This window comes from Pleurodeles waltl, chromosome 8 (assembly GCF_031143425.1).
Source record: "Pleurodeles waltl isolate 20211129_DDA chromosome 8, aPleWal1.hap1.20221129, whole genome shotgun sequence".
Taxonomy (NCBI): Eukaryota; Metazoa; Chordata; class Amphibia; order Caudata; family Salamandridae; genus Pleurodeles; species Pleurodeles waltl.
This window is the reverse complement of record NC_090447.1, coordinates 61,571,797-61,596,752: the sequence shown is the minus strand read 5'-3', so window position 1 is coordinate 61,596,752 and position 24,956 is coordinate 61,571,797. Positions and strand designations below refer to the sequence as shown.

General features: G+C 44.0%; 1 protein-coding gene across 1 annotated transcript; it reads right to left on the bottom strand.

Annotated features, from left to right (window-relative positions):
- Nucleotides 1-1,718: 1,718 nt before the first annotated feature.
- On the bottom strand, nucleotides 1,719-2,609 carry LOC138249437 (olfactory receptor 51G1-like; the record flags this gene model as incomplete). Its single annotated transcript, XM_069203396.1, has 1 exon — nucleotides 1,719-2,609. A coding segment is annotated over one exon (891 nt), but the record flags the coding sequence as incomplete, so codon positions are not given.
- Between the last annotated feature and the right edge of the window lie 22,347 nt (nucleotides 2,610-24,956).

The following is a 24,956-nucleotide window of genomic DNA, read 5'->3' as shown; positions in this document are numbered from 1 at the left end:
TAACTTCCACTAAAGAACTGTTGAATACCCGATTTTACAGAGTTTCATTCACAGTAAACTAAGAGGTGATAAAAGTCAAATTGTTGTACAGTATGTTATGTCTGATGCTGCACATTTACTAAACAGTAACTAAAGGCAATAGGTCGCCATCTTGGCAGCAAATTGTGGTGACTTTAAACAGCATGGCATTTAAGAGGGTGAATAGAGTTGATTGATTTTTGGCAAATAGCAGACAGGAGGATTAAACATGACAGTAGAGGTCTTTCTTCTTCTTTCAGTAGACTGACACATAGTTGTGGCAATTACCAGCTGCTGGACACAATTTCATTGAAGGTGGCCCCTTTGCATTTGATGTACAAGACATAATATCAGAATTTGAACTATAAAAGGGAATTGCTACCACATCCTCTGGCAGTCAGCAGTTTTTTGTTGTGTATGCATTTGCCATTCATGGTAGGCGTGATTATGTGTTGGAGATTAAGTAAACAAACATGAAAGCTCAGAGACCTAACATCGACTCAATTACCACCTCAGGTGGTTCAGTAATTATTACGTTTCCACCTGAACCGCAGGGCAATTGTCAGTAAATTAAGCAAATTATTCGTACCAAGGGAGCAATGGGAAGTCACCCATAGCTTTGTCAATTGCTGCGCAGGGGTGGAATGCAGTGACAATTTATCCTTCTTTGGGTTTTGGGCTGTCATTGCTAAACTAAGAAGGTGGTGTGTACTTGCACCGCTACCCATTACTCAATTTCTCCCCATTCAACATCTTCTGTACCCTCTACAAGGGCTCGCAGCTTAATATGTTTCTAACTGAGACACCTTCCTAAAATAAATGGAATGGTTGATTTCTTTGTAGGCACCTCTCATTTGACAAGTTTTGCACCATGTGATAGGATTTGCAGCCAAACATTATGCCCATCTAAACTATATGATCAGGTTGTTTGGTCTGACATGTGTTGGGCTGGTTTGAGGCTTCAACATGTTCTGCCTATACATCTGGAGGGCAGTGATCAAACTTTTATACAAGGGTGATCCCTCCTTCTGGCAACAAGGAGCCCCTGTTTAGGTTTGCAAAGGACTGGACTCATAACAAATATTGTACTTGTAAATCATACCCTTCAGACATTGTTATGGACTCGGACCAGAGGCAACAATTAAGCTTTCCCACAGATCTATCAATATCTACAGACACTGGAAACAGAGGCTTAGCTGACATAAGATTTGGAGTGGGAAGCTGTCTGAAGCATAGCAACAGTTGTATGTTGCCCCGAGGCTTGTTGGTTAATTGTGCCTGCAGCCAGCTCACATTTTGTCACCACAGGCAGCCTTTGAATCACCAATAAGCTAACTCATTATCTTGTTTAATAAGCTTGCAACATATCTATTTTCCAACAAATACTGTGTCATATCTCTTAGCTTATCTTATGTATCTGTTTTGCTCATATTAAATGCATTCATGCACTTGTGTTGAATAGTCTAGGTTGATTAACTATGAGATATCAGTGAAATGCTGCTTGACAGGAGGTGGCTTGGATCAATGTTTTTGATTTCTTCATTTGCTGAATTTCTGTAGAAAGTAGGAGAGTTTAAGTAATGCCGGGGACTTGATATATATAAACATGAATGACAAATTTGAATTATATTTGCATTGCTGTAACTGATCCAGTTCCACTATTGAATATTCAGCCACTTGAGTGGAAGGCGGGGGACTTCTCACTCTGCACCCCTGGTCAATGTTCTAATTGTATTGGTTGTGTTGCGAACATCGTCATGTTTTTCATTTCGATTCTTTCTCGGTTCCACACTAACAAGTTTGTAGAGTGCATTTTGGATCATCTCTGTTTTCATGCTGTAAATAAGTGGGTTCAGCACTTGTGGGAGGCACAGGTAGGAAAGGCCCATGAGAACATGTACAAGAGGAGGAGTATCTTCGCCATATCTGTGGACCAAAGTAATTGAAAACAGAGGGATGTTAAACATCAGCACAACACTGATGTGAGACACACAGGTACTGAACGCCTTCAGGGACCCCTTATTTGATGCAATTCGCAGAACAGTCCTGAGGATCATGAGATATGAACAAAGTATAAGTACTGAATCTAACACAAATGTAAACATGACCACTACCAAGCCATATACAATATTAATGGATATGTCTGAGCAGGCAAGCTTCATCACATTAGGATGTATACAGAAGACATGATAAAGTTTATTATGGTCACAATATTGAAGCCTTCTGAGCAAGAAAGGAATTGGTAATGTGATACCCACACCCCTAATTATAGCTGTCAGGCATATCTTTGATATCATTGGATGTAAGATGGAAGCATACCTTAGAGGATTACATATGGCAATATAGCGGTCAAAAGCCATGGCCACCAAAATTGTGGATCCTATTGTTGTTATTGTATGGATACAATAGGTCTGTGTAAAACAGGCAAAGCCATGAATATTTCTTAAGTCAAAGAAAAGCAAACAGACCACAGAGGGCACTATAGACAAAGTTATGATCAGATCAGTGACAGCAAGCATTGAGAGCAACCGGAACATAGGCTCAAAAAGCTGTTTGTCCGTCTTTATAATATATAAAATTAGGCTGTTCCCCACAACAGAGAGAAAATACAGAAGCAATAAAGGAGTAGAAATATAGTAGCGTGCAGAATTAGTCTAAAAAAATCCGAGTAACTGGAAGAAAGGAGGATTTGAGTAGCTTCTGTTGTCTGATGACATATTTTACACAAAGAGGAAAAAATTCCATCAAATCACCTGCAATGTAAAATTGGAAAAGTAAAGTATCAGACACATGAAAACTGGAAAAGTAAAGTATTAGACACTTATAATTTCATAATTCTGCTAGTTGTTGTTAAAAAGATGCATATTCTCTGAGATTTAACTTAGAGTGTGATTTGTCCTACTAACATAATCAGACACTCACTAGACCTGAACTTGACAAGCAATCTTAAGCTCACAGACTTGGGGTTGAACTAGTTTCTGGTCAATTTATAATGTTATTCAGTTATTCAGTGCATGCAGCCTGGTGACAGCGATGAATACGGCAATATTCGTGCAAACTCATTTAGAGGAAAGAGCAAATATTTAATTAAAAACGTGCAATTCACTGAGAATGTTACCACAATTGCACACAAGGATAGTATTGAAGAATCTATTAAACAGCATATTCTGGGCCAGATTTACAAGGCTCTTGCGCTCCTTAGTGCCACATTTGATGCAAAATATTTGACGCAAATGTGATGCTAACGGGCCACTACCATAGCACCATATTTACAAGGTGGCACAAACTAGGTTTATGCCACCTTGTAAACTCTTTGTGCCATATCAAACATAACATATGCATGATGTATGCAAAGGGGACTGTGACAGAGGGCTGGGATCGGGGCTAGACTGGAGGTGCCCGGGGGGGCACCTCTCCGCAGACCGATGTAGAAGTTAACCCTCTATGTCATGCTGAGCGCCGGAAGAAAAAGGCCGGGCCAGAACACCAGGAAGCGAATGGCGGGTTCAGAGGAGAGGCAGAAAGAAAAGGAAAAAACGAGTTCAGAGGAGGCGCAGAAGAAAAAGATGATGCAAACTGGATCAGAGAGGAGGAGAACTGTAGCATCGGCAGCGCAGAGGAAGAGGAAGAGTATGGAGAGGCGAAGGAGCAGACGGACGACAACCAGACAGATATGGCTACAATGGAGGGCCTTGGAATCTGACAGCTGGAAATCCCACATCGGAACGAGCATCTAGGTAACTGAGGGAGAGACAGTGCGAAGGAGCCAGCCACATTCCAGGAGGAACATGGCCTTACCAGGTAGGGACACGAGCTGGGGAGGGGCGGGAGGTTTTAAAAAAGGTCACTAAAACTGGGGAGCATTGGTATTTTACCTGTACTATATACTAGGAAACCTAACTTAAAGGCACTGGGTGAAATAAACCACAATATTAAATATTAGGAATCAGGAAATGTGAAGAAAAGGAAGGTATTGAAGACAGACAGAAAGCAAGAGCATCAGGAAGTGAATAAGGAGGAGCATTATAGATACTAACCACCTCACGAAAGGAGGGAGGATGGAGAGAGAAGGAAGGAAACAAGAACAAAATTCAGGGAAAAATAAAGAAACAGAGAGGAAAGAGCAACACCTACCTGACAGCCAAAGCGTACCTTTACTAAAACGGGCTTCTTGTTTTCTCTCCCTCTCACAATGTACATTCTCCTGGGTCCCTGAGATGCCAACCTGTAACAGGAAAGAAAAGACAATAAGGAACAGTGTTGGAAAATGGGTTATTGGTAGGGCAGGTAGGTACCTACACCTAGCAACAAGCCACTAACCTCCACATAGGTACAGTTAGGTCTCAGTAAATTAATCCCAGCTCAACCCTTGGTAGCTTGGCAACGAGCGTCAAGGCTTAACTTAGGAGACAAAGTGTAAAGCATTCAAATATCACAAAACAGTAATTAAATAAAACACAGGAAACTGTTTAAAAATCCAAAACCAATTTATAAAAATAGTTTATATTTTTATCTTTAAAATGACACAAAAACGATTAGAATCGGTTCAGGGGAACCGGAGATATGAATTTTTAAAGTATTATTATTTTCTAGCGCTTAGAAACAAAAAGCGCCAATCGGGTCATCTGGTTGCACCAGGACCGGGGCAAAGTCAAACTTTCAGGCCGACCGCGATGGAGCCCTGCTCGGCTACAAGTCGCGGGAGGCCTCGGTTAAAAAGTTACCTTCTGACTTAGGCCCTCATTCTGACCCTGGCGGTCTTTGACCGCCAGGGCGGAGGACCGCGGGAGCACCGCCGACAAGCCGGCGGTGCTCCAATGGGGATTCCGACCGCGGCGGTAAAGCCGCGGTCGGACCGGCACCACTGGCGGGGTCCCGCCAGTGTACCGCGGCCCCATTGAATCCTCCGCGGCGGCGCAGCTTGCTGCACCGCCGCGGGGATTCTGACCACCCCTACCGCCATCCAGATCCCGGCGGTCGGACCGCCGAGATCCGGATGGCGGTAGGGGGGGTCGCGGGGCCCCTGGGGGCCCCTGCAGTGCCCATGCCACTGGCATGGGCATTGCAGGGGCCCCCGTAAGAGGGCCCCTACATGTATTTCACTGTCTGCTGCGCAGACAGTGAAATACGCGACGGGTGCAACTGCACCCGTCGCACAGCTTCCACTCCGCCGGCTCGATTCCGAGCCGGCTTCATCGTGGAAGCCTCTTTCCCGCTGGGCTGGCTGGCGGTCTGAAGGAGACCGCCCGCCAGCCCAGCGGGAAAGTCAGAATTACCGCCGCGGTCTTTCGACCGCGGAACGGTAACCTGACGGCGGGACTTTGGCGGGCGGCCTCCGCCGCCCGCCAAGGTCAGAATGAGGGCCTTAGTCTCTTTTTTGATGTTTTTCTTCCCCGGGACGAACCTGCCAGTTGAATCCGACCTCCTGGAGCCCTTGTCCGGATACGCGAAGTCGGTTTCCTCGGTGGTGATTTTTACCTTCGGACTTAGTCGTTTTTTCGAGATGAAAATCCTTCGACCGGGGTAAACCTGGATCTTGATCCGACGTCCGTGGAGCCCTTCTCGGATACGATGGCTGGGAGGTCCCGGTCAACTTTTTACCTTCGGACTTAGTCTCTTTTTTGGATGTTTTTCTTTACCGGGACGAACCACGAAGTCAGGCCGGGTCGCGGTTGAGGCAAGCCGGCTAGAATTTCCGCGTCGGGTCGGTCACTTTATGGAGCTTTTTTTTCAAAAATTCTCCAATCTTTTCCAAACTTCTGGGGCTTCACCCAGATGTTCTTTTAAGGTTCTTTTGGGGTCCACAGCTCACCCCAAGGGTCCAGAAGTTCTGTGATGGTCCTTGGGAAGTGCGGACTTCAACTCCCAGAATGCACCTGGCGCAAACTCCTTTTTGGCCACTGGACAGTGGTCAGCTGGTCACTTTTTCAGGAGTTGGTGCAGGGGACTCTGGATAGCAATTTTTCACCTGTAGCAAACAGGGAGTCCCTCCTTGAACCAGTTGAAGCCAGGCAAAGTCCTTCTTGTGGTGAAGCCCAAGTGTGCAGCTGGTGCAGTCCTTCTGAGTGCAGGTTCCAGGTGCAGGCCAGGGGTCCAGCAGGGCAGTCCTTCTTCTTCTTTAGTTCCTTTCTTGTTGAATTCTGGAGGGGATCTGAGGCGTGGGTGCAGGTCTGCCAGTTTTATCCTTGCTCCTGGGTGAAAAGCAGGGGGGCCCTGGTTCTCCAATCAGGGACAGGGTCGTCCCCCTGTGATGACCACTTCCTGGGAAGTGTGGCAAAAATCCATCCCAGAAGGCAACAGTCTCTAAAAATCCAACATGGATGAATCTGATTTTTGGAGGTTACATCTGGCTGAGCCCACCCACTGGTGTGGCTAAAAATCATAAACACACCCCTCTCCTGCCCTCTCCTAATCTAATCAAGGGGGCACCTAATTGTCTGGGGTTGCAGGATGTGGGGGTGTTGCTGTGTGCTGCAAATGTCCTTCTCTGCCTTTGAAGACCAGTTTGGCAGCCCTCCCCCTTCCTGCCTCACCATCTGCTGAGGGGAGATTCTCTCCCCCAAGCACATTCCTTTGTGTGAAGTCAGGCCACTTCACACCTCATCAAGGTAGCCTGGCAGAAGCTGCTGCAGGCTGGCCAATCAGAGCACAGCAGCAAAAACAATGCAGAGCTGAAATTGGCAACTTTTTAGGTAAAGTCTAAACTTTTTACCTGAACTAGTTATATTAAATCCCACAACTGGAAGTTGTGGGATTTATTACAACAATCAATTTGATACCAAATTCTTGGTATGTAACATTTAAGGAGACTTTAAAATTAAAAATAAAGTCTGCCCATTCTAGCCTATGAAGGCCATTTACTTCAATGAGGGAAAAACGAATTTGGCTGCTTTTACCTCACCAGGGCTTATAAATCTATTTTTATAAAGTCCCTGCTTATAGTTACATGGCACCCAGCCCTAGGGGCACATAGGGCACACCTTAGGGGTGACTTATATGTAAAAATAAGGTAGTTTAAGACTTTGGAAGTACCTTTAATTCCAAAGTCGAATTTGCATATAACTTTAATTTAAAAGCAGCCAGCAAGGCAGGCTTGCTTTTAAAATGACACTGGGCACCTCAGCAATGCACCTAGGTGTGCACCACCTATGCTGTGGTCCCTAAACCTACATGCCCTACCATATACTAGGGACTTATAGGTAGGTTAACTTAGCCAATTATAATTAGCCTAATTTGCATATCCATTTTACACAGAGCACAGGCCCTGGGACTGGTTAGCAGTACCCAGGGCACCATCAGAGTCAGGAAAACACCAGCATAAAGTGGAAAATGGGGGCAAAAAGTTATGGGGCCTCTGCAATCAGCCCTAGTTTCTCACACAACCCCCCCCCAGCCCACACGCCCAGGAGACTCAGCCCAACCCTGGGAGAGTCTTCCTGGCTTGTTAGGCGAGGAAGACAGTGAAGAAAACTGGCTGTCCCTTTGCAGGGCCTACTCTGCCTTATATCCTCTTGTCAGGGTCACTCCCTCTGGGTAGTGAAGCCATCCCAACAGTAAAAGGACCCAACTCAAACTGAAACTTCCCTCTAGGGGGGTCTTCCTCCTCTCTCTCTGCCAACTTGGGTAGTGAGGTGCCCACCTCCCCTACTCCTAACTTTGCTAGGGCAACACCTAGCTTACCCAAAGAGGTCACCCAACACTTGAGCAACCCCACCATGACCAACAGGGTCAGGGGGTCTACTTTGCTATTGGCCCTGGGGTCTGCCTCCCAGGCCAAGTACAGTGCTGCCAGGAAGGCTAGCACCCAGCAGAGGCTACTGACAGCTGTCAGTACCCAGAACCACATCCTAAGCTCTCCACTGACAGGTGGCTGAGCTGCTTTAGGGGCAACTTTGGGGTCCTGGCACCCCTCTTGCTGTCTAGAGTGGGGGGCTACCACCTCCTGTGGCAGACACCCTCCTTCCACTCTCCCTTCTGTCAGTGCAGGGGCAACACCCTGCATCTGGACAGCTGCCTGACTACTCAGGACTTCCTTAGGGTCAGGGGAGGCCTCACCAGTGCCAGCTCTGGGCTTACCCCTTACTGGGGCAGTAGGCCTTTGGCTCCCTGGAACTCTCTTTAAGAGTGGCCTACCCTTCCTTTTCTTCTTTCCTTTTCTTGGGGACCCCTGTCTCCTAACTGTAGGGACTGACTCCCCAGGAATTTGGCTTGGGGGGGCGCCCTGGGCGACCACCCCATCTGTGAGCAGACTCACCTCTGGGAGGTCATTGCCCAGGATACAATCTAGGGGGAGGTCAGCACTGACTACCACCTTAATCCAGTCAAGGATACCCTCCCTCTCTAGGGGCACTATGGCTACAGGTTTGGAGGTGACCTCCCCTGTGGCTATCCTGACTTTCTTTGTCTTTCCTGGGACATACATGTCTGGGGTCACTAACCGGTCACTCACTATAGTGTGACTGGCACCAGTGTCTCTCAGGCCAGTGGTAGGGATCCCATTCACTTGAATGTGGTGGAAGTGCCTACTCCCACCCTCAGGGATCACCAGCTTACCATCTGGTCCTGTCTCCCAGCTCAATGCTAGGAGGACTTCATCATCTGAGGAATCCTCCTCTATGGCTACACTGGACAGCCCAGTGCTAACCACCTTCTTTGGACAGGCTGCATCTCCTCTGAAGTGACCTGTCTGCTGACAGTCAAAGCAAGCCCTACTGTCCAAGAGTTTTTTTAACCCTGGGTCTCCCTGTCTCTGCTTGTCAGAGTGGGAGTGGGATTTACTCTCCTCCTTCTTAGGGTTCTGGGGTACAGAGGGAGTCTCTGTGGTGGGCTTACCACCTCCCTCCTTAGGTTTTTGGGGACCTGTCCCCCCCTTCTTGGAGTCTCCCCCCTGGGACTTGACAACCACCCTGGTTCTCAACCACTCATCAGCTGCCTCCCCTAGCTCTCTAGGGTTGGTCTGCTTAGAGTCCACTAGATGCTGGAGTAACCTTTCTTGGATACAATTGGTCAAGATGTGCTCTCTCATGATCAGATTGTATAACCCCTCATAAGTATCTACTTTGTTACCAATAATCCAGCCCTCTAGTGCCTTTAGTGAAATGTCCACAAAGTCAACCCAAGACTGGGTACTGACCTTCTGGGTGTCCCTGAACTTCATTCTATATTGCTCTGGGGTCAGACCAAACTTCTTGGCTAAGCACCTCTTCATACTAGGGTATGAATCTGCCTCCTCCCCCCTTAAGGTCAGAAGCCTATCCCTCCCTGAATTGGGGACCAACTCCCACAAAAGGGAACCCCAGTATTGAGGCCTAACCCTTCTCATTTGGAGTGCCCTCTCAAAGGCCCCAAGCCACTTATCTATGTCATCCCCCTCTACATAAGCAGGAACCACCCCCTTGGGTAATCTGGGGCAAACTCCCCCACCCATGGACACCTCAGCTTCTTTATCGCTGCTTCCATCTCTTTTCTCTTTGTATGCCCACTTTTTCTTTTCTAGGGCCAGCTTCTCTGCTTCCAAAGCTATGTATGCTAGCTGGGCCTCCAGCTCTCTTTCTCTGATGGATGGGTTCTCTCCTCCTGAAAGGACCCCCTTCCCACCACTAGCTTTGGGTCTGCCCCTAGTGACTGTATTTACTGAGGACCGCTCTTCCTCATCCTCACTTAGGCTCAGATGCCTTCCCTCCCCTGAGTGGTTAGAGCTTGCATCCTCCCTTCTTTCTCCCTCCTCTGGAGCTTCTTCTGACTCTACCTCTTGGGCCTCAGCCCATGCTGTCAGGGATGTGATCAGGATTTGCTTCCTGAGATCAGTGGTTGCAGGCAACCCTCTTTCAATACACAACCCCCTAAGCTGGACTACTGTCAGTGTGGGTAGGCTAGCCAGATCAAGCTCCATGGTTCCCTAGTTTTGTGTCAACAAAAACTTTTTGCAAAAATTGGAAACAAGAATGTAGAAAAATTACAAAAATTCAATAATTGAAATTAATCCAAATTAAAAATTAAAAACAATTTTTGCACTAGGACAATTTAAAGGATTTTTAATTTGTTTTACCCAAAACTGTAACGTGATATTGAACACAAGTACAGGATCCCGTCGCTGCTTCCAATTATGTTGGAAAATGGGTTATTGGTAGGGCAGGTAGGTACCTACACCTAGCAACAAGCCACTAACCTCCACATAGGTACAGTTAGGTCTCAGTAAACTAATCCCAGCTCAACCCTTGGTAGCTTGGCAACGAGCGTCAAGGCTTAACTTAGGAGACAAAGTGTAAAGCATTCAAATATCACAAAACAGTAATTAAATAAAACACAGGAAACAGTTTAAAAATCCAAAACCAATTTATAAAAATAGTTTATATTTTTATCTTTAAAATGACACAAAAACGATTAAAATCGGTTCAGGGGAACCGGAGATATGAATTTTTAAAGTATTATTATTTTCTAGCGCTTAGAAACAAAAAGCGCCAATCGGGTCATCTGGTTGCACCAGGACCGGGGCAAAGTCAAACTTTCAGGCCGACCGCGATGGAGCCCTGCTCGGCTACAAGTCGCGGGAGGCCTCGGTTAAAAAGTTACCTTCTGACTTAGGGCCTGATTCTAACTTTGGAGGACGGTGTTAAACCGTCCCAAAAGTGGCGGATATACCACCTACCGTATTACGAGTCCATTATATCCTATGGAACTCGTAATACGGTAGGTGGTATATCCGCCACTTTTGGGACGGTTTAACACCGTCCTCCAAAGTTAGAATCAGGCCCTAAGTCTCTTTTTTGATGTTTTTCTTCCCCGGGACGAACCTGCCAGTTGAATCCGGCCTCCTGGAGCCCTTGTCCGGATACGCGAAGTCGGTTTCCTCGGTGGTGATTTTTACCTTCGGACTTAGTCGTTTTTTCGAGATGAAAATCCTTCGACCGGGGTAAACCTGGATCTTGATCCGACGTCCGTGGAGCCCTTCTCGGATACGATGGCTGGGAGGTCCCAGTCAACTTTTTACCTTCGGACTTAGTCTCTTTTTTGGATGTTTTTCTTTACCGGGACGAACCACGAAGTCAGGCCGGGTCGCGGTTGAGGCAAGCCGGCTAGAATTTCCGCGTCAGGTCGGTCACTTTATGGAGCTTTTTTTCAAAAATTCTCCAATCTTTTCCAAACTTCTGGGGCTTCACCCAGATGTTCTTTTAAGGTTCTTTTGGGGGCCACAGCTCACCCCAAGGGTCCAGAAGTTCTGTGATGGTCCTTGGGAAGTGCGGACTTCAACTCCCAGAATGCACCTGGCGCAAACTCCTTTTTGGCCACTGGACAGTGGTCAGCTGGTCACTTTTTCAGGAGTTGGTGCAGGGGACTCTGGATAGCAATTTTTCACCTGTAGCAAACAGGGAGTCCCTCCTTGAACCAGTTGAAGCCAGGCAAAGTCCTTCTTGTGGTGAAGCCCAAGTGTGCAGCTGGTGCAGTCCTTCTGAGTGCAGGTTCCAGGTGCAGGCCAGGGGTCCAGCAGGGCAGTCCTTCTTCTTCTTTAGTTCCTTTCTTGTTGAATTCTGGAGGGGATCTGAGGCGTGGGTGCAGGTCTGCCAGTTTTATCCTTGCTCCTGGGTGAAAAGCAGGGGGGCCCTGGTTCTCCAATCAGGGACAGGGTCGTCCCCCTGTGATGACCACTTCCTGGGAAGTGTGGCAAAAATCCATCCCAGAAGGCAACAGTCTCTAAAAATCCAACATGGATGAATCTGATTTTTGGAGGTTACATCTGGCTGAGCCCACCCACTGGTGTGGCTAAAAATCATAAACACACCCCTCTCCTGCCCTCTCCTAATCTAATCAAGGGGGCACCTAATTGTCTGGGGTTGCAGGATGTGGGGGTGTTGCTGGGTGCTGCAAATGTCCTTCTCTGCCTTTGAAGACCAGTTTGGCAGCCCTCCCCCTTCCTGCCTCACCATCTGCTGAGGGGAGATTCTCTCCCCCAAGCACATTCCTTTGTGTGAAGTCAGGCCACTTCACACCTCATCAAGGTAGCCTGGCAGAAGCTGCTGCAGGCTGGCCAATCAGAGCACAGCAGCAAAAACAATGCAGAGCTGAAATTGGCAACTTTTTAGGTAAAGTCTAAACTTTTTACCTGAACTAGTTATATTAAATCCCACAACTGGAAGTTGTGGGATTTATTACAACAATCAATTTGATACCAAATTCTTGGTATGTAACATTTAAGGAGACTTTAAAATTAAAAATAAAGTCTGCCCATTCTAGCCTATGAAGGCCATTTACTTCAATGAGGGAAAAACGAATTTGGCTGCTTTTACCTCACCAGGGCTTATAAATCTATTTTTATAAAGTCCCTGCTTATAGTTACATGGCACCCAGCCCTAGGGGCACATAGGGCACACCTTAGGGGTGACTTATATGTAAAAATAAGGTAGTTTAAGACTTTGGAAGTACCTTTAATTCCAAAGTCGAATTTGCATATAACTTTAATTTAAAAGCAGCCAGCAAGGCAGGCTTGCTTTTAAAATGACACTGGGCACCTCAGCAATGCACCTAGGTGTGCACCACCTATGCTGTGGTCCCTAAACCTACATGCCCTACCATATACTAGGGACTTATAGGTAGGTTAACTTAGCCAATTATAATTAGCCTAATTTGCATATCCATTTTACACAGAGCACAGGCCCTGGGACTGGTTAGCAGTACCCAGGGCACCATCAGAGTCAGGAAAACACCAGCATAAAGTGGAAAATGGGGGCAAAAAGTTATGGGGCCTCTGCAATCAGCCCTAGTTTCTCACACACAGGAAAGAGGAACCAGAAGACTACAGTCTACAAAAATACCAAATAAAGAGAGATAGAGAAAGACAAGAAAAGGAAGAGGCAATTATTGGAGAAAACAAATAAAGAGTAAATCCCTAAACCCAAAACTTACTCTTCACGTATCCATTTCTACTTACCTGTCCCAGGGACGTTCCCTCGTTAGAGGGTCACGAAACATGGCGAAATGGAAGATACAATATTCCACTACACCTTTTCTAGCATCATTTTTAATGCCTGCTTAAAGAAGGTGTTAAAATGAGGCTCCCATTGATTTGAATGGGCCTCTTAACACTATACAGGGTTAGCTTAATTTTTTTACCCCAATCCAGTATAGCATTACAATAGCATCAAAAAATTATGCTATTTCCCCTAACATGCTCCCTGGTGCTCTGTATTGCAAATTAGGCTCTACCATGGTGGCATTAGGGGATGCAAGTGTCACAGTTCCGGGCGGTTCTGTCTGGACTCTGGTGGGGGAACCCCTTGAGATCACAGAATATCTTCCTATGGAGGTAGTGTACCGAAGCAGAAGAGCAGCTAAAGGCATACACTGGAAATGGACAGCTAAGGTAAGGCACAGAAACAGGATAGTGAAGGCAGAGCAACCTTGGTGTGAACAAACAGGACACGAATCAGTAATGGACAACCACACTGGAGTTACTACTAATGTTGTACACAGGTAAGGCTCAGAACTTCCCACAGCAACAGGGAATATCAATGCCTCTGTGCAGATTACTCTTACAGATAGTCACCCCACAAGCCACATAGAAAGGATGCAGCAGAAGTGATTCTGTCTCTGGACCCTTAGGGCACAAACAAGGATTGTACTTACATACACAAGACAAGCCCTTGTGGGTCCAGCTGGAAACACAGTGGCAATTCCTGGAAAAGAACAATAGCACACTTTCAGTGTTAGGCACTTAACACTCTGTAAAACACTAGGCAAAGGATGGGGAAGGAATTGTCTCCTGGAAACCAGGAGCCAACCCCAGTCCAAAGGAAAACACTTATACACAGGTGAGGACTGATAGTACACTTACCAGACACTAACCCAAGATGAATCAGAAACAGAAGAAACAAACTAGGTGGCAAAAGCAGGAACAGGCTCAGGCCAAAGCAAAGTAGGAACAGGACTGGGAATACAGTGAGTAGGCTCTGACTGGAACAAGCAGGAACAGAACTGGGAAACAGAGAGCAGGCCCTGACTGAAAAAGCAGGAACAGGACTGGGAAACACAGAGCAGGCTCTGAATGAAGCAAGGAAGAACAGGACTGGAACACAGGAAGCTGGAACAAGCAGGAACAGGACTGGGAAACAGAGAGCAGGTTCAGGCTGAAACAAGGCAGGAACAGGGCTGAGAAATAGGGTGCAGTCAATGGCTGAATTAAACAGGAACAGGGCTGAGAAACAGAGAGCAGGTTCAGGCTGAAGCAACACAGCAACAGGACTGGAACACAAGCCAACAAGAGGTCTGGTAAACAAAGAAAACTAACTTCAATACACGACGAGGAGCTTCAGAAAATGGCAGCTTATAAGCAGTTCCAGGCAGCAGCAAGCTCAGGGTGGAATCTGGGCTGCACAAGAATGATCACAGGTGTGTGCAGTTCCAGTCTCACACAAGTCCTGGAGGAGAGAATTCAGTACAAGGGAACAACAGGACTATTCCCATAGAAAACAATGGATAGCAGAATCCAGGTCTTACTGACTACCAGGCAGTACATTATGGGACCTGAAGTCCATGGAAGCAAATGTAGTTCTACAATAGCATGCCATATCAACATGGAAAGCAAACATGAGTCAGAAAGGGACTTTGGGTGAGTGTTAATGGTGCTTCCCAGGAAACAGATAGTCTGTTTACATCACCCCCTAGAGATGGGACGACAGAGTCTTAATAGCAAGGGGCCGCATGAAAAGATGTGCATCTCTAGTGATGCGCCACTTTCTTGTAACTATGGCCTTCTGAACGATAGGAAATGTGTAGATGAAGGATAAAGCCATACAAGTGTTGAAATAGAAAATTGCATTTCTTAATTAGGACTCCCTGTTTTCCGTTTTTACTGATTTGTACAGATAAATACATATAGAAAAACATTGCCTCCCCATCTGTATTTATTTTTAAAAAAAGGCCAAATTGGGTGTAATTACATCCAGCAGTTCAGCATGCAGGCATGTCTAAATAGTTTGTGGGAATTAACATTGGAAAAACACGTTTTTTGACACTGCCCCATTTATATCTGCACCCACTTGACAGATCACCCCAAAACTTTCCAAGATCATTAACCCTTGAAGGAACCTTTTGGGAAAATATAGTTAAAAGTTGTCAAGCAGTGCCAAAGACATAGCCAAGTCAAAAAAATGCTTTTTCTATGTAAACTTGATCCTAACTATAACTAACTAAAGGCGACCACCAGTAGGTATAAACTTTATATATATACATAGTGTTAATTGATGAGGGGTTTCTCCAGTAAGCAATTAAAAGCAAGGTCATTAAGATGGGATTTAACATAAGAAAACCAAAGGATAAGGTGTGCTTTTCCCAACTTCAAGACTTCTTCTGCAGCAAGTCTGTATTGCTGTAGCTTGGGTGTGGGCGACAATCTACTTGCTACTTCACCTATCGTTTTGAGCCATGTGTTGAAGAATAGTGGGGGTCATATGGATACTCTGAGGTAAACTAAACAGGGACCTCAAAAAGCTTCTTTCTTTGATTATCAAACCTCTGATGTCTTTAGACTTCCAGATCTCTGCCCCCTGCAGGACTACTGCTTGTGCCTTTGACTATAGCCTTCAATGGTGGGAGAGACAGATTTGGGGGAAGTAACCTTATATCTCTTTATTAGTGCTGATGCAGTGTGAAGCAAAGTTAATTGACATTTTTGGATATGGGAATTCCAATTTCCAGTTTTCTTGATTCTGACTCCCAGATAGCCAAATTTGTCAACCGTTTGTATATTCGACCCCTTCATTAAAAACCTGCCTCTGCTTGATCTGTGAGGTCTGAATCCCATGATCTTAGTTTTTATAGTATTCACTTCAAAACCTCAATGATCACAAATATCAGCAAATTTGTTGAATACATATTGGAGCTAAGCCAGGGTACCAGATAACATAAGGGTGTCATCTGCAAAGAGCAACTCTTATATGGAACAACTACCCAGTCTAGGGGTGTCATGAACAAAAACACTAAGGAAGTTGAGTACATTGTTTACAAACAAAGAGACCAAAGTTGGGACACCCCTCCTTTAACTAGTGGACAGTCAGTCAACTCACCACCCATCCCCCATCTAACTTGTGCACAATAATTCTCATGTAATCTAATGAGTACATCTACCAATGCAGGATCAATGTCCATTGTTGCAAGAGTAAACCATTGTTGCTGTCTTGGAACTAAGTTGAAGGCCACCCTAAGGACCACAAAGTCCAAGTATAAGTGGTCATTGGAGAGCTTAAGAGCAAGAATACTCAGTCAAAAGATCTGATTGATTGTGCTCATCCTGGAACAAAAGCCTGTCTGGAGTGACCCCCATCTACCCAGTCAAATAGTTCAACCAAATCCTGATGGCAGAACACATTCTGGAGGTTATTTGATGTGTTGGGGGCTCTTCCGTCACATTTTTTAAACAAAAGATTATCTCAGAACTGCACCACAAGTCATGGAGTTTCCCTCCTTCCATGATCATATTTGGCAATGCATTTATGTAGGGGACCCATATAGTTAGTTCTTAGGAAATCAAGTCATCTGGGACTTCATCAGGGCCCAGTGCCTTCCCAGGTTGCATGGACTGAATGGCCCTATGTATATCATCAAATGTAAAATGTATGGGATCATTATCAGTTGGAGGCACTAGTTCTTGTACATCAGACATTATTATGACAGCCCCAGAACTAGATTGTGCATATATATCAGTGAAATACCTCACCAAATGTTGTGGTTGTATGGTAGGTTCTATCAAGATATTCAAGTTTATTTATTCGATGCATAGTTAATAAAAAACAATACATCACATCATTCTATCTAATTCAGAAAATATACAGTCCAGAATATCAAACTATAAAATCTAATATGCAGAAAAATAATATTGTTTAAGAATTTTCTAAATAATACCTCCTAATCCGAGGTCAGTATAAGCTACCCATGTATGTCTAATAACTTACTTAACTAGTCCTAAAAATTGTTTCGTGAATACTGTACAGTGATTTATTGTTTTTTTTAAAATACTTTAAAAAAGTCAGTAGATTCTGTACAAAAACTTGATATATATGTACTAATTAAAATCTTATTTTAGAAATGTTTCTGATGTTAAGTTTAAAAACTTGGTAAATTTAGCATTCAGAACAACGTCAGAGGGTTTAAAACAGGTACTGCTTGTCTGCAAGTCCGTATCCTTCTTTGATTAAATAAAGATTTACGTTCATTTCATAGGCAATTACAAATGCAGATCAAATTGATTATATCTTCCTTACCCCGGCCACACAGCCTGCCCAGAGGGATTGTGGCGGGGCGTTCCCACAGGACTAGGTAGGCACCACCAGTGATGATACAAAATCAGAATTTGATAAAATGATCCTTGTCTATCTTTGTCCACCCAGCTTCCAAGTAAAGGATGACATTTCAAAAGTTTATACTCGTTTATTACCATCCAGGAATGCGATCTGAAGGCCAATAAACTCTTATCCATGTTCACTGATCTTTTCCTTGTTATTCGGTTTAGGATTTTTTTTAAAGCAAAGTAGGAAAGGTTTGAGTCCCATAATTCCACTACTTCCAAATCTGTTAGTGCTTGATCTAAGTACTTTCGAGATTTAGATTTCGAATTTGAACTAATCTCCTTCCAAAGTGCCTGACAGAGCTGATTTTTCTTTGTTAGCTGTAAACGTTTCCAGGCTTTGATATAACTGGCTTTCCTATCTATACATTGATTTAGATAACCAAACTCCAGCCTAATTTGTGCTTGGGAGGTATACCCCTGTAGCTGGAAAAGGACCTAAAAATCTTCTCAGTGATTTTATTTAGGATGATAGCATCTTGTCCACACAGAGCTTCGCTTCCATATCCTAAAGTTGGAATTAGTTTGGCTATAACGATGTGACGCAAAGGCCCATAGCTAGGGACGGTAAGCAGTTTTTTAAAGTGCGGAAAGCGAACAGTAGAACATTTCCTTTTCTGTATAGCTCCTGTTTCTGGGGAAAAAAGGAGCCCTGTCCATCAAAAAGTACACCCAGGTATCTATACTGGTTCACTTGTTCCTAAACACCCCTTTGTGTGTTCCATTTTTTTACTTTCGAAGTTTTTTTGCTAATCTCCATTACTTTTTTTTTTTCTGATTTATTTCCAATCCATTTTGCTCTGCATGATGTGCCGCCGTAGCCCTACTTTAGTTTGACTCAGGAGTACTAGGTCGGCAGCATATAACAAGTTTGAAATAATCATATCACCAAACTTTGAGGGGTGCTCATTTACCTTATTTATTTCTGCAGTCAAGTCCGATAAAAAGAGATTTAAAAGATATGGTGCCAGCACACAGCCCTGTTGTGTGTTCCATTTTTTAACTTTCGAAGTTTTTTTGCTAATCTCCATTACTTTGTTTTTTTTCTGATTTATTTCCAATCCATTTTGCTCTGCATGATGTGCCGCCGTAGCCCTACTTTAGTTTGACTCAGAAGTACTAGGTCGGCAGCATATAACAAGTTTGAAATAATAATATCACCAAGCTTTGAGGGGTGCTCATTTACCTTATTTATTTCTGCAGTCAAGTCCGATAAAAAGAGATTTAAAAGCTATGGTGCCAGCACACAGCCCTGTTTCAGACCTTGTTTTGTTTTAATTTCCCTTGAATGGAAAGATCTATCCCCTATCTTCACTCTTACCCATGTATCTGTGTATAACTGTTCAATAGCCTTTAGCAGATTCTCTGGTATCCCCCGGGAGACTAATTTCTCCCCTAGGAGTGGTCGCTGTACCAGATCAAAGGCTGATTTAAAATCTACAAAAAACAGATGCAAGGGTTGATTTTTTGCTTGTACTTATCACTAATCAGGGATAGAGTTAAAATATTTACGGAAGTACCTAGGCCCTTTACAAAACCAGTCTGATTGGTGGGAATAATTCTATTTTCGATTGCCCACCTACAAAGATGCTCCAGTAAAATCCCTGCATAATATTTAGCTTCTACATCCGTTAAGGTAATGAGGCGATAACTCTCCCTCCAAGATTTTGGAATACTTCCTAGCGCCATACAATGGTTGAAAGTCAAAGCCAATATTTCACTCCAAAACGCAGGATTCAGTTGAAACAAGGCATTTGGGATCCCATTTGGACCAGGGGCACCCCCAGTTCGGATGTTTTTTATTGAACTTATTATTTCGGCCATTGTAAATATTATTTTTTTTGTTTCCTTTTGGGGTATGAGGGGTTTTAATTTTACTCTTTCTAGACTTAACTTTTTTGCTTCCTCTTCAAAACGTTTGCTGGCTCTCTTTTGTTCATCAAAATGGTGACTTAGGTAATCAAACCAGACGGCTTCTGACATATTAGAGGTGGTCAGGGTCATCGGGGCTTTATTCAGAGCATTCACCATTTTCCAAAAACCTTGTGTATTTGATTTTTTACTTAAGAATAGGGCCTTTGCCCAAAAATCACGGTTTTCCTGATGCTTGTATTCCCATATTAGTTTCCGATATATGTTGTTTCGATTTTTTGTCAGCCTTAAAATAGCAGTTTGTTGGATTCTTGTTATATAACCTTAAAGCTCTATTTCGTTCTTTTCTTAATTTAATCATGTGTGCTGAAAAATGTATATTCCTGTGTGTTTTCGCACCTCGCCCCAGGTTTTGATACCTCTTTTGTGATCTATCTGTGAGAAGAACAGCCGCAAATCTATCTAGGAAAGATGACCAGATCATTATCAAGTCCCCGGTTATGTTCATATGGCCTTGATCGATTATCACCATTGACCGTTCACCAATGGATTCTTTTAACTTTTCAGTCCATCTGAGTTTTTCATAGTTTGTTGTATTAATATTCCTTGGTGTAGTAAGTGCCAGGTTAAGGTTGGGAATGCCACATCCTATCTCCAGGCATTGCTGGCCGTGGTCGCTCATATCTGATTTTACAATGTAAAATTTTGTAATTATCGTAAGCAAAATTAAATAGGCCGCAGTATAATCAATTGTCGATTGGGATTCTGTGACATAACAGGTAGTTGCCGGCGGAGTATCTTATGGATACCTTCCATTTAGAAGTCTTAGCCCAAGACCCTCAAGATCTTTTACTAAAGAAAGTGCTACTGTCCCGGCTTTTTCTTTCTCTGTTACCCCCAGGGACTGCTGTGGTACTGCCCATAATAGATCCTGCAAGATATTTTGTGTATCCCTTTCAAAAGGGTTTAATAATATCAGATTAAAGTCCCCGGCAATTAAAAGCTCCAGGGGTCCTAAATCCTGATGGGCAGTTAAAATTGTATCTATCAACTTGGAAGATATATGTTTTCTTGATCATGCATCTGGATGGATATAGACATTAATTAGCAGGAGTGGGCTGGAATGTTCCTTATTCCACCGTCTAACTTCACAAGCAAGAAGTCTTTGTTTTCCTCATATAATCAAGTACATAAAATGTTTAATCCTGCTGAAATAAAAATTGCTAATCCCCCCTTTGGATGTCCATACCTTTTCTCCTTTATTGCTGGGGAAAAGAATCCCAGAAGTCCACCAATTGAAAAAGAATCTGTGGCCCAGGTCTCTTGGAGAAAAATTGTTTGAAATTTCTTTAGTAAGCTTGTTAGATATTTTTGTTTGGTATTTTATCTAACCCCATTTATATTCCAGGAGCAAACTTGGAGAGGGTTTTCATGCGAAATTGTCAACTTATTGTGCGCCCTACTACTCGTAAGTCACTGACGTTTTTTTAGATGGATTATTTCTGATATCCAGCCTAAATCTAGCTGTGGTAAGAGTGTATTAGATATGGTACGCACTAAGGGGTCATCTTCCATTCTTCCAGTTGCAGATCTAAGAACTGAGAAAGGTTTATCCAACTCTTTTAGCTTAGATTGATTAGGCAAATTGATTTGTTACTCTAACGGGTCAGGATAGCCTACTTGCTTGGGTATACTGAAATTAATTCCCCATTTTAAGAAGGAGCATTTTTCTTTAGCAGCTCTTTTTACTAAATGTGATGACCTCCAAGTTACCAGGGTTAATTCATTTCGACCTCTTTCTTTTGTATTTTCCCTTGGTAGAAACTCTATGGAGACAATATCAGTAGATTTAATATCTTTTAGTGCAGGAATAGCTTGTAACAGTTTTAGTATATATCCTCTATTTAAGATGTCAAATCGTCCCCTAGAGCGAATTCAGAATTACCTATAATATCCACCTGTTCATCTAGGTGGGCAGCCCTTGGATGTTCTATTACCCGACTCCCTACTGGTGGCTCTCTATCGACCGTTCTAGCTTTATCGCTGTTTGTTTTGCTATTGCGCCACTTAGGTACCCTTCTTTGCCTTCTTCCTTTTTTTGCCTGATATTGGGTCAAATCGGCTCCGGTTGGAGCCTCATGGTACTCTGCATATTCCGAATTTGTGACCGCAATTTTTATACCCTCTTCTTCAAAAGGCCTCCTATTTATTATAGGACTAGGACTCGTTACAGCTTGTATCTCCCGTTGATGGAGTTTAATCTTTGGAGGTTCCGACTCTGATTTGCCTATATCATTTGGCAATACCATAATTCGTTGGTCATTACTTTTCATATCCCGCTTAATGGAGTGTAGTTCATTTTCATTTTCATTTTGCCTCCTCGTTCCAAGGTTGAATAATGGAAACAGATTATTTGCCGTTGAAAAACTCTTTGTGTTTGTCACGTGGTCTTTGGGCATTGGCATGACATCTCCTATGACCAGGCTAGAGGAGAGATTCAATTTTATAGCCAAGGAGCCCATTGAGGCCAGCCCTTTTTTATTTCTCACTTTTTGTTGCTTTTTCTTTTGTCTTTTAGTGGGTGGCTTTACTGGCTGAAATGGGAGCCCAACTGATTTGGGAGAATCAAAGGAGCCTGTAATTTCCTTACATGCTTCTTCCTGCTCACATTTAGGTTCTTCAAGGGATTCTCTCTCTTTGTCCTTTGATTTTATTGTACACCAATTCGCTCTGGTCCCTGAGGTTTTTATTTTCCCCCACCTCCCTCTTATACGGGGGGTCCATTGGCTATAATTTCCCCCTCTCTTCTTATATTAAAATTTTCTTTGAGGTTTACTATCAATGAGTTTAACGCTTCTGGGAGAGGGACCAACTTATCGATTATGGGCTCACAAGTGCATCCTATTACTGAGATTTCTGCAAGATTCTGAGCTCTCTTAATCAAGTTGTTTAAATTTGCCAGTTTCTGGTCGATCCCTGCTACTGATTTAGCCATGGCATTCAGTATAGCCACCTGGACATCCATTTTAAAGGACTGATAGGACAGAGCATCCAGTGTTAGCTGCAAGGTTTTAAAAAAGATATCCCATACCGCTTTTTGATCCAGCTGCTTATTGGTATTTCGTGCTTGCAGTATGTTCTCCTTATTTTCCTCCTTGCCTTCAAATTCACTTGTTTTTTCATTTATTATAGACAATGCATTTAGAGGTCTGCATTTAAGGACTGAGATATCTGTTTGTGTTTATGAAACTGTAATTTTATCTTCTTGCAGGGATATTCCCATATCTTTATAGAATGGCTTGTTAAAGATGTACGTTGTGGGGCTCGGGTCCCTGTTTTGGCAAGAATGATTAGAGTTTAACGAGTCCAGATTATTATGATTTTCTGAATTATGAATAGTTTCTAACAAATGATTTGTGTTCCTTATTATACCATGCTCTTGTGGCCCCACTGCATGTTCACTTAAGGAAGAATCAATTACTCCTTTGATAATCACATTTACCTCAAATGGAAATTGAGTACCTAAATGGGAATATCTAATTTGATTTTCCAGGGATGGAAGGTTAGTGGTAACAGGGGAAGGCGAAGACGAACTGAGGGTCAGTAATTATAGGTCATTGATTGAGCCCCAAACATTTTCTTTGGGGTTGTCTTCCATTTGATTACTATTTTTTTCAATGTAAGTTTTTCAGTCTGCCCTTCCTCCTTAAACCTACTTTTATTATCTTGCTCATATAGCAGACTGCATTCCCTTTTTATGGGGGAGATTGGATGAGGCAGGGTGGTGGAGCAATTAGGTAAAGAAAAAATCACATCCAGAGGGGCCTTTAAAAAATCTGTTTCATGTGGGACCCTTACCGATTTTTGAAGCCTGCTGAAAAAAGGAGTTATAGGGGAGATCAGGGATTGACTTTTTCTTTGTTTCCCCTTCTCATTTTGATGTTGCCGGTGATGGTGAGAATATGGGCTTACTTTGTTTCTTTTTTCTCTTTGATTGCGGCTGAAATGCCCTTTCCTTCCCTGACCTCATTTTCGCTGTCTGTGAAATTTTCCTTTAGATATTCCTCCTTCTTTATCTGGTAGCATGTAGCACCACACCTCAGAGGTGAGGGGCTTGAGCACGCGTGGTCCTCTTCAAATGCTGTCCAAATGAGCTGCTGGCTCCTGTTAAGGACCAAGCAGTCTTCTTTCCTTTTTCTTTCCATCAGATAGACACGCCACCACAACTCTGGATTGAGGGGCACGTGCCGCTGGCTCCTGTCAAGGTCCAAGCAGTCGTCTTTCCTTTTTTCTTTCCATCAGACAGACACGCCGCCACACCTCAGGATTGAGGGGCACGAGCACGTGCAAACCTGCCAGCTAGTAAGATAGCTAAGCCTCCCAGCTTGTAATTCGGCATCCTTATGTCCTTCAGGGGAGGCACCCTGGATTGGCGCGATCTTATCTGTCTTGGCAAACTGTAGCGCAGGCTGTGGCGCAGTCAAACTGTGAAGTACTCGGACCCCACCGGGACAGGTAGCTCGGCATCAAGGAGATTGGGAGACGTTCTATTGCCTACAGCCTGCAGGTAGGGCAGGTAGGGCCTTACTGAAAAAGGAGGTGCGAGGGCCACTGGCGTGGGGGGGCAGAGGTGTGGGGGATGCTAGGGAGTAGGAGAGTGGGAGAACAGGAAAACACCCAAGCGGCACTTCTGCCTCTTACCGTGATCCTCCTGTAGTTCTCCCGATCCTGTCCCATTACGGCCGCGTAGCCCCTTGCCCGTGGCGTGGTACTGGCTACTTCCGGCTCCTATCAGCCTCATATCCACGCAGTCTCATGGTCCTCCTGGTCCTCCTGGTCCTCCCTGCTGTGACTCTTGCTATACTGAGTGCCTCCCGGCTAGGATGCTAATGCCCGCGGGACCACAGCTACCCTCTGCTACTATGTTTTCCAGCTACCATGTGCAGATATGTCCCAAAAGGTCTGGGAATCTTTATTTTCGATGCCTCTACCAGGTCTGACCAGTTTAAATCAATCCAATTCTGTTTGGTAGTTGTTACACTCTGTTTATATCTAGTCTATGCAAAACTAATTGCCAGTCAGGTACCTTGCTTAACAGCTTCAATAAATTGCCTTTTGGCCTTATGGTACTGTTTAGAGTACCAAGCTGATGACTGATGTACTGGCCCTTTTTTCCATTTGAACTCCTTCGTGCATAAATTGAGGGATGCCCTTGAATAGATCGATGTGGAGATCAAGTATTTGGGCTGTGTCTGATTTGTTCTCAAGGAGTGACTCAGGAATTACATTAAAGGTGTTGTGGATTTACGACAATCTATCAGTATCAAAACATAGCGTTAGAGGGTGGGTGAGTAGGAGGCCACAGGAGACGGCCGCCTAGCTGAGGGGCTTCTTACCGCACTGGAAACACTGATGTTCTAAGTGTTGTTTTTGCTCTTGCTCTCTCTGTGCTGCAGAACGGATTGTTTCCAGGTGTCGGAATGCTTCAGGACCTGTCTGCACTTCCCCCAACTTCTCTCTACAAATTTCAGTGCTGAAATAAGCAGATGACATTGCTTCAATTGTTGCACCTTCCTTCTTGATTTTTACCACATTGGGTCGATGTTTTGCAGCGCGTTCAAGCCTTTCATGTAAAATCTCTGCAGGAGGTGTACCAGTGAGTTTTTCTTCACATTTTCAATGGAACTGAATACACATAACAATATTTTGCACTTTTCAGGGTCTTTCTATA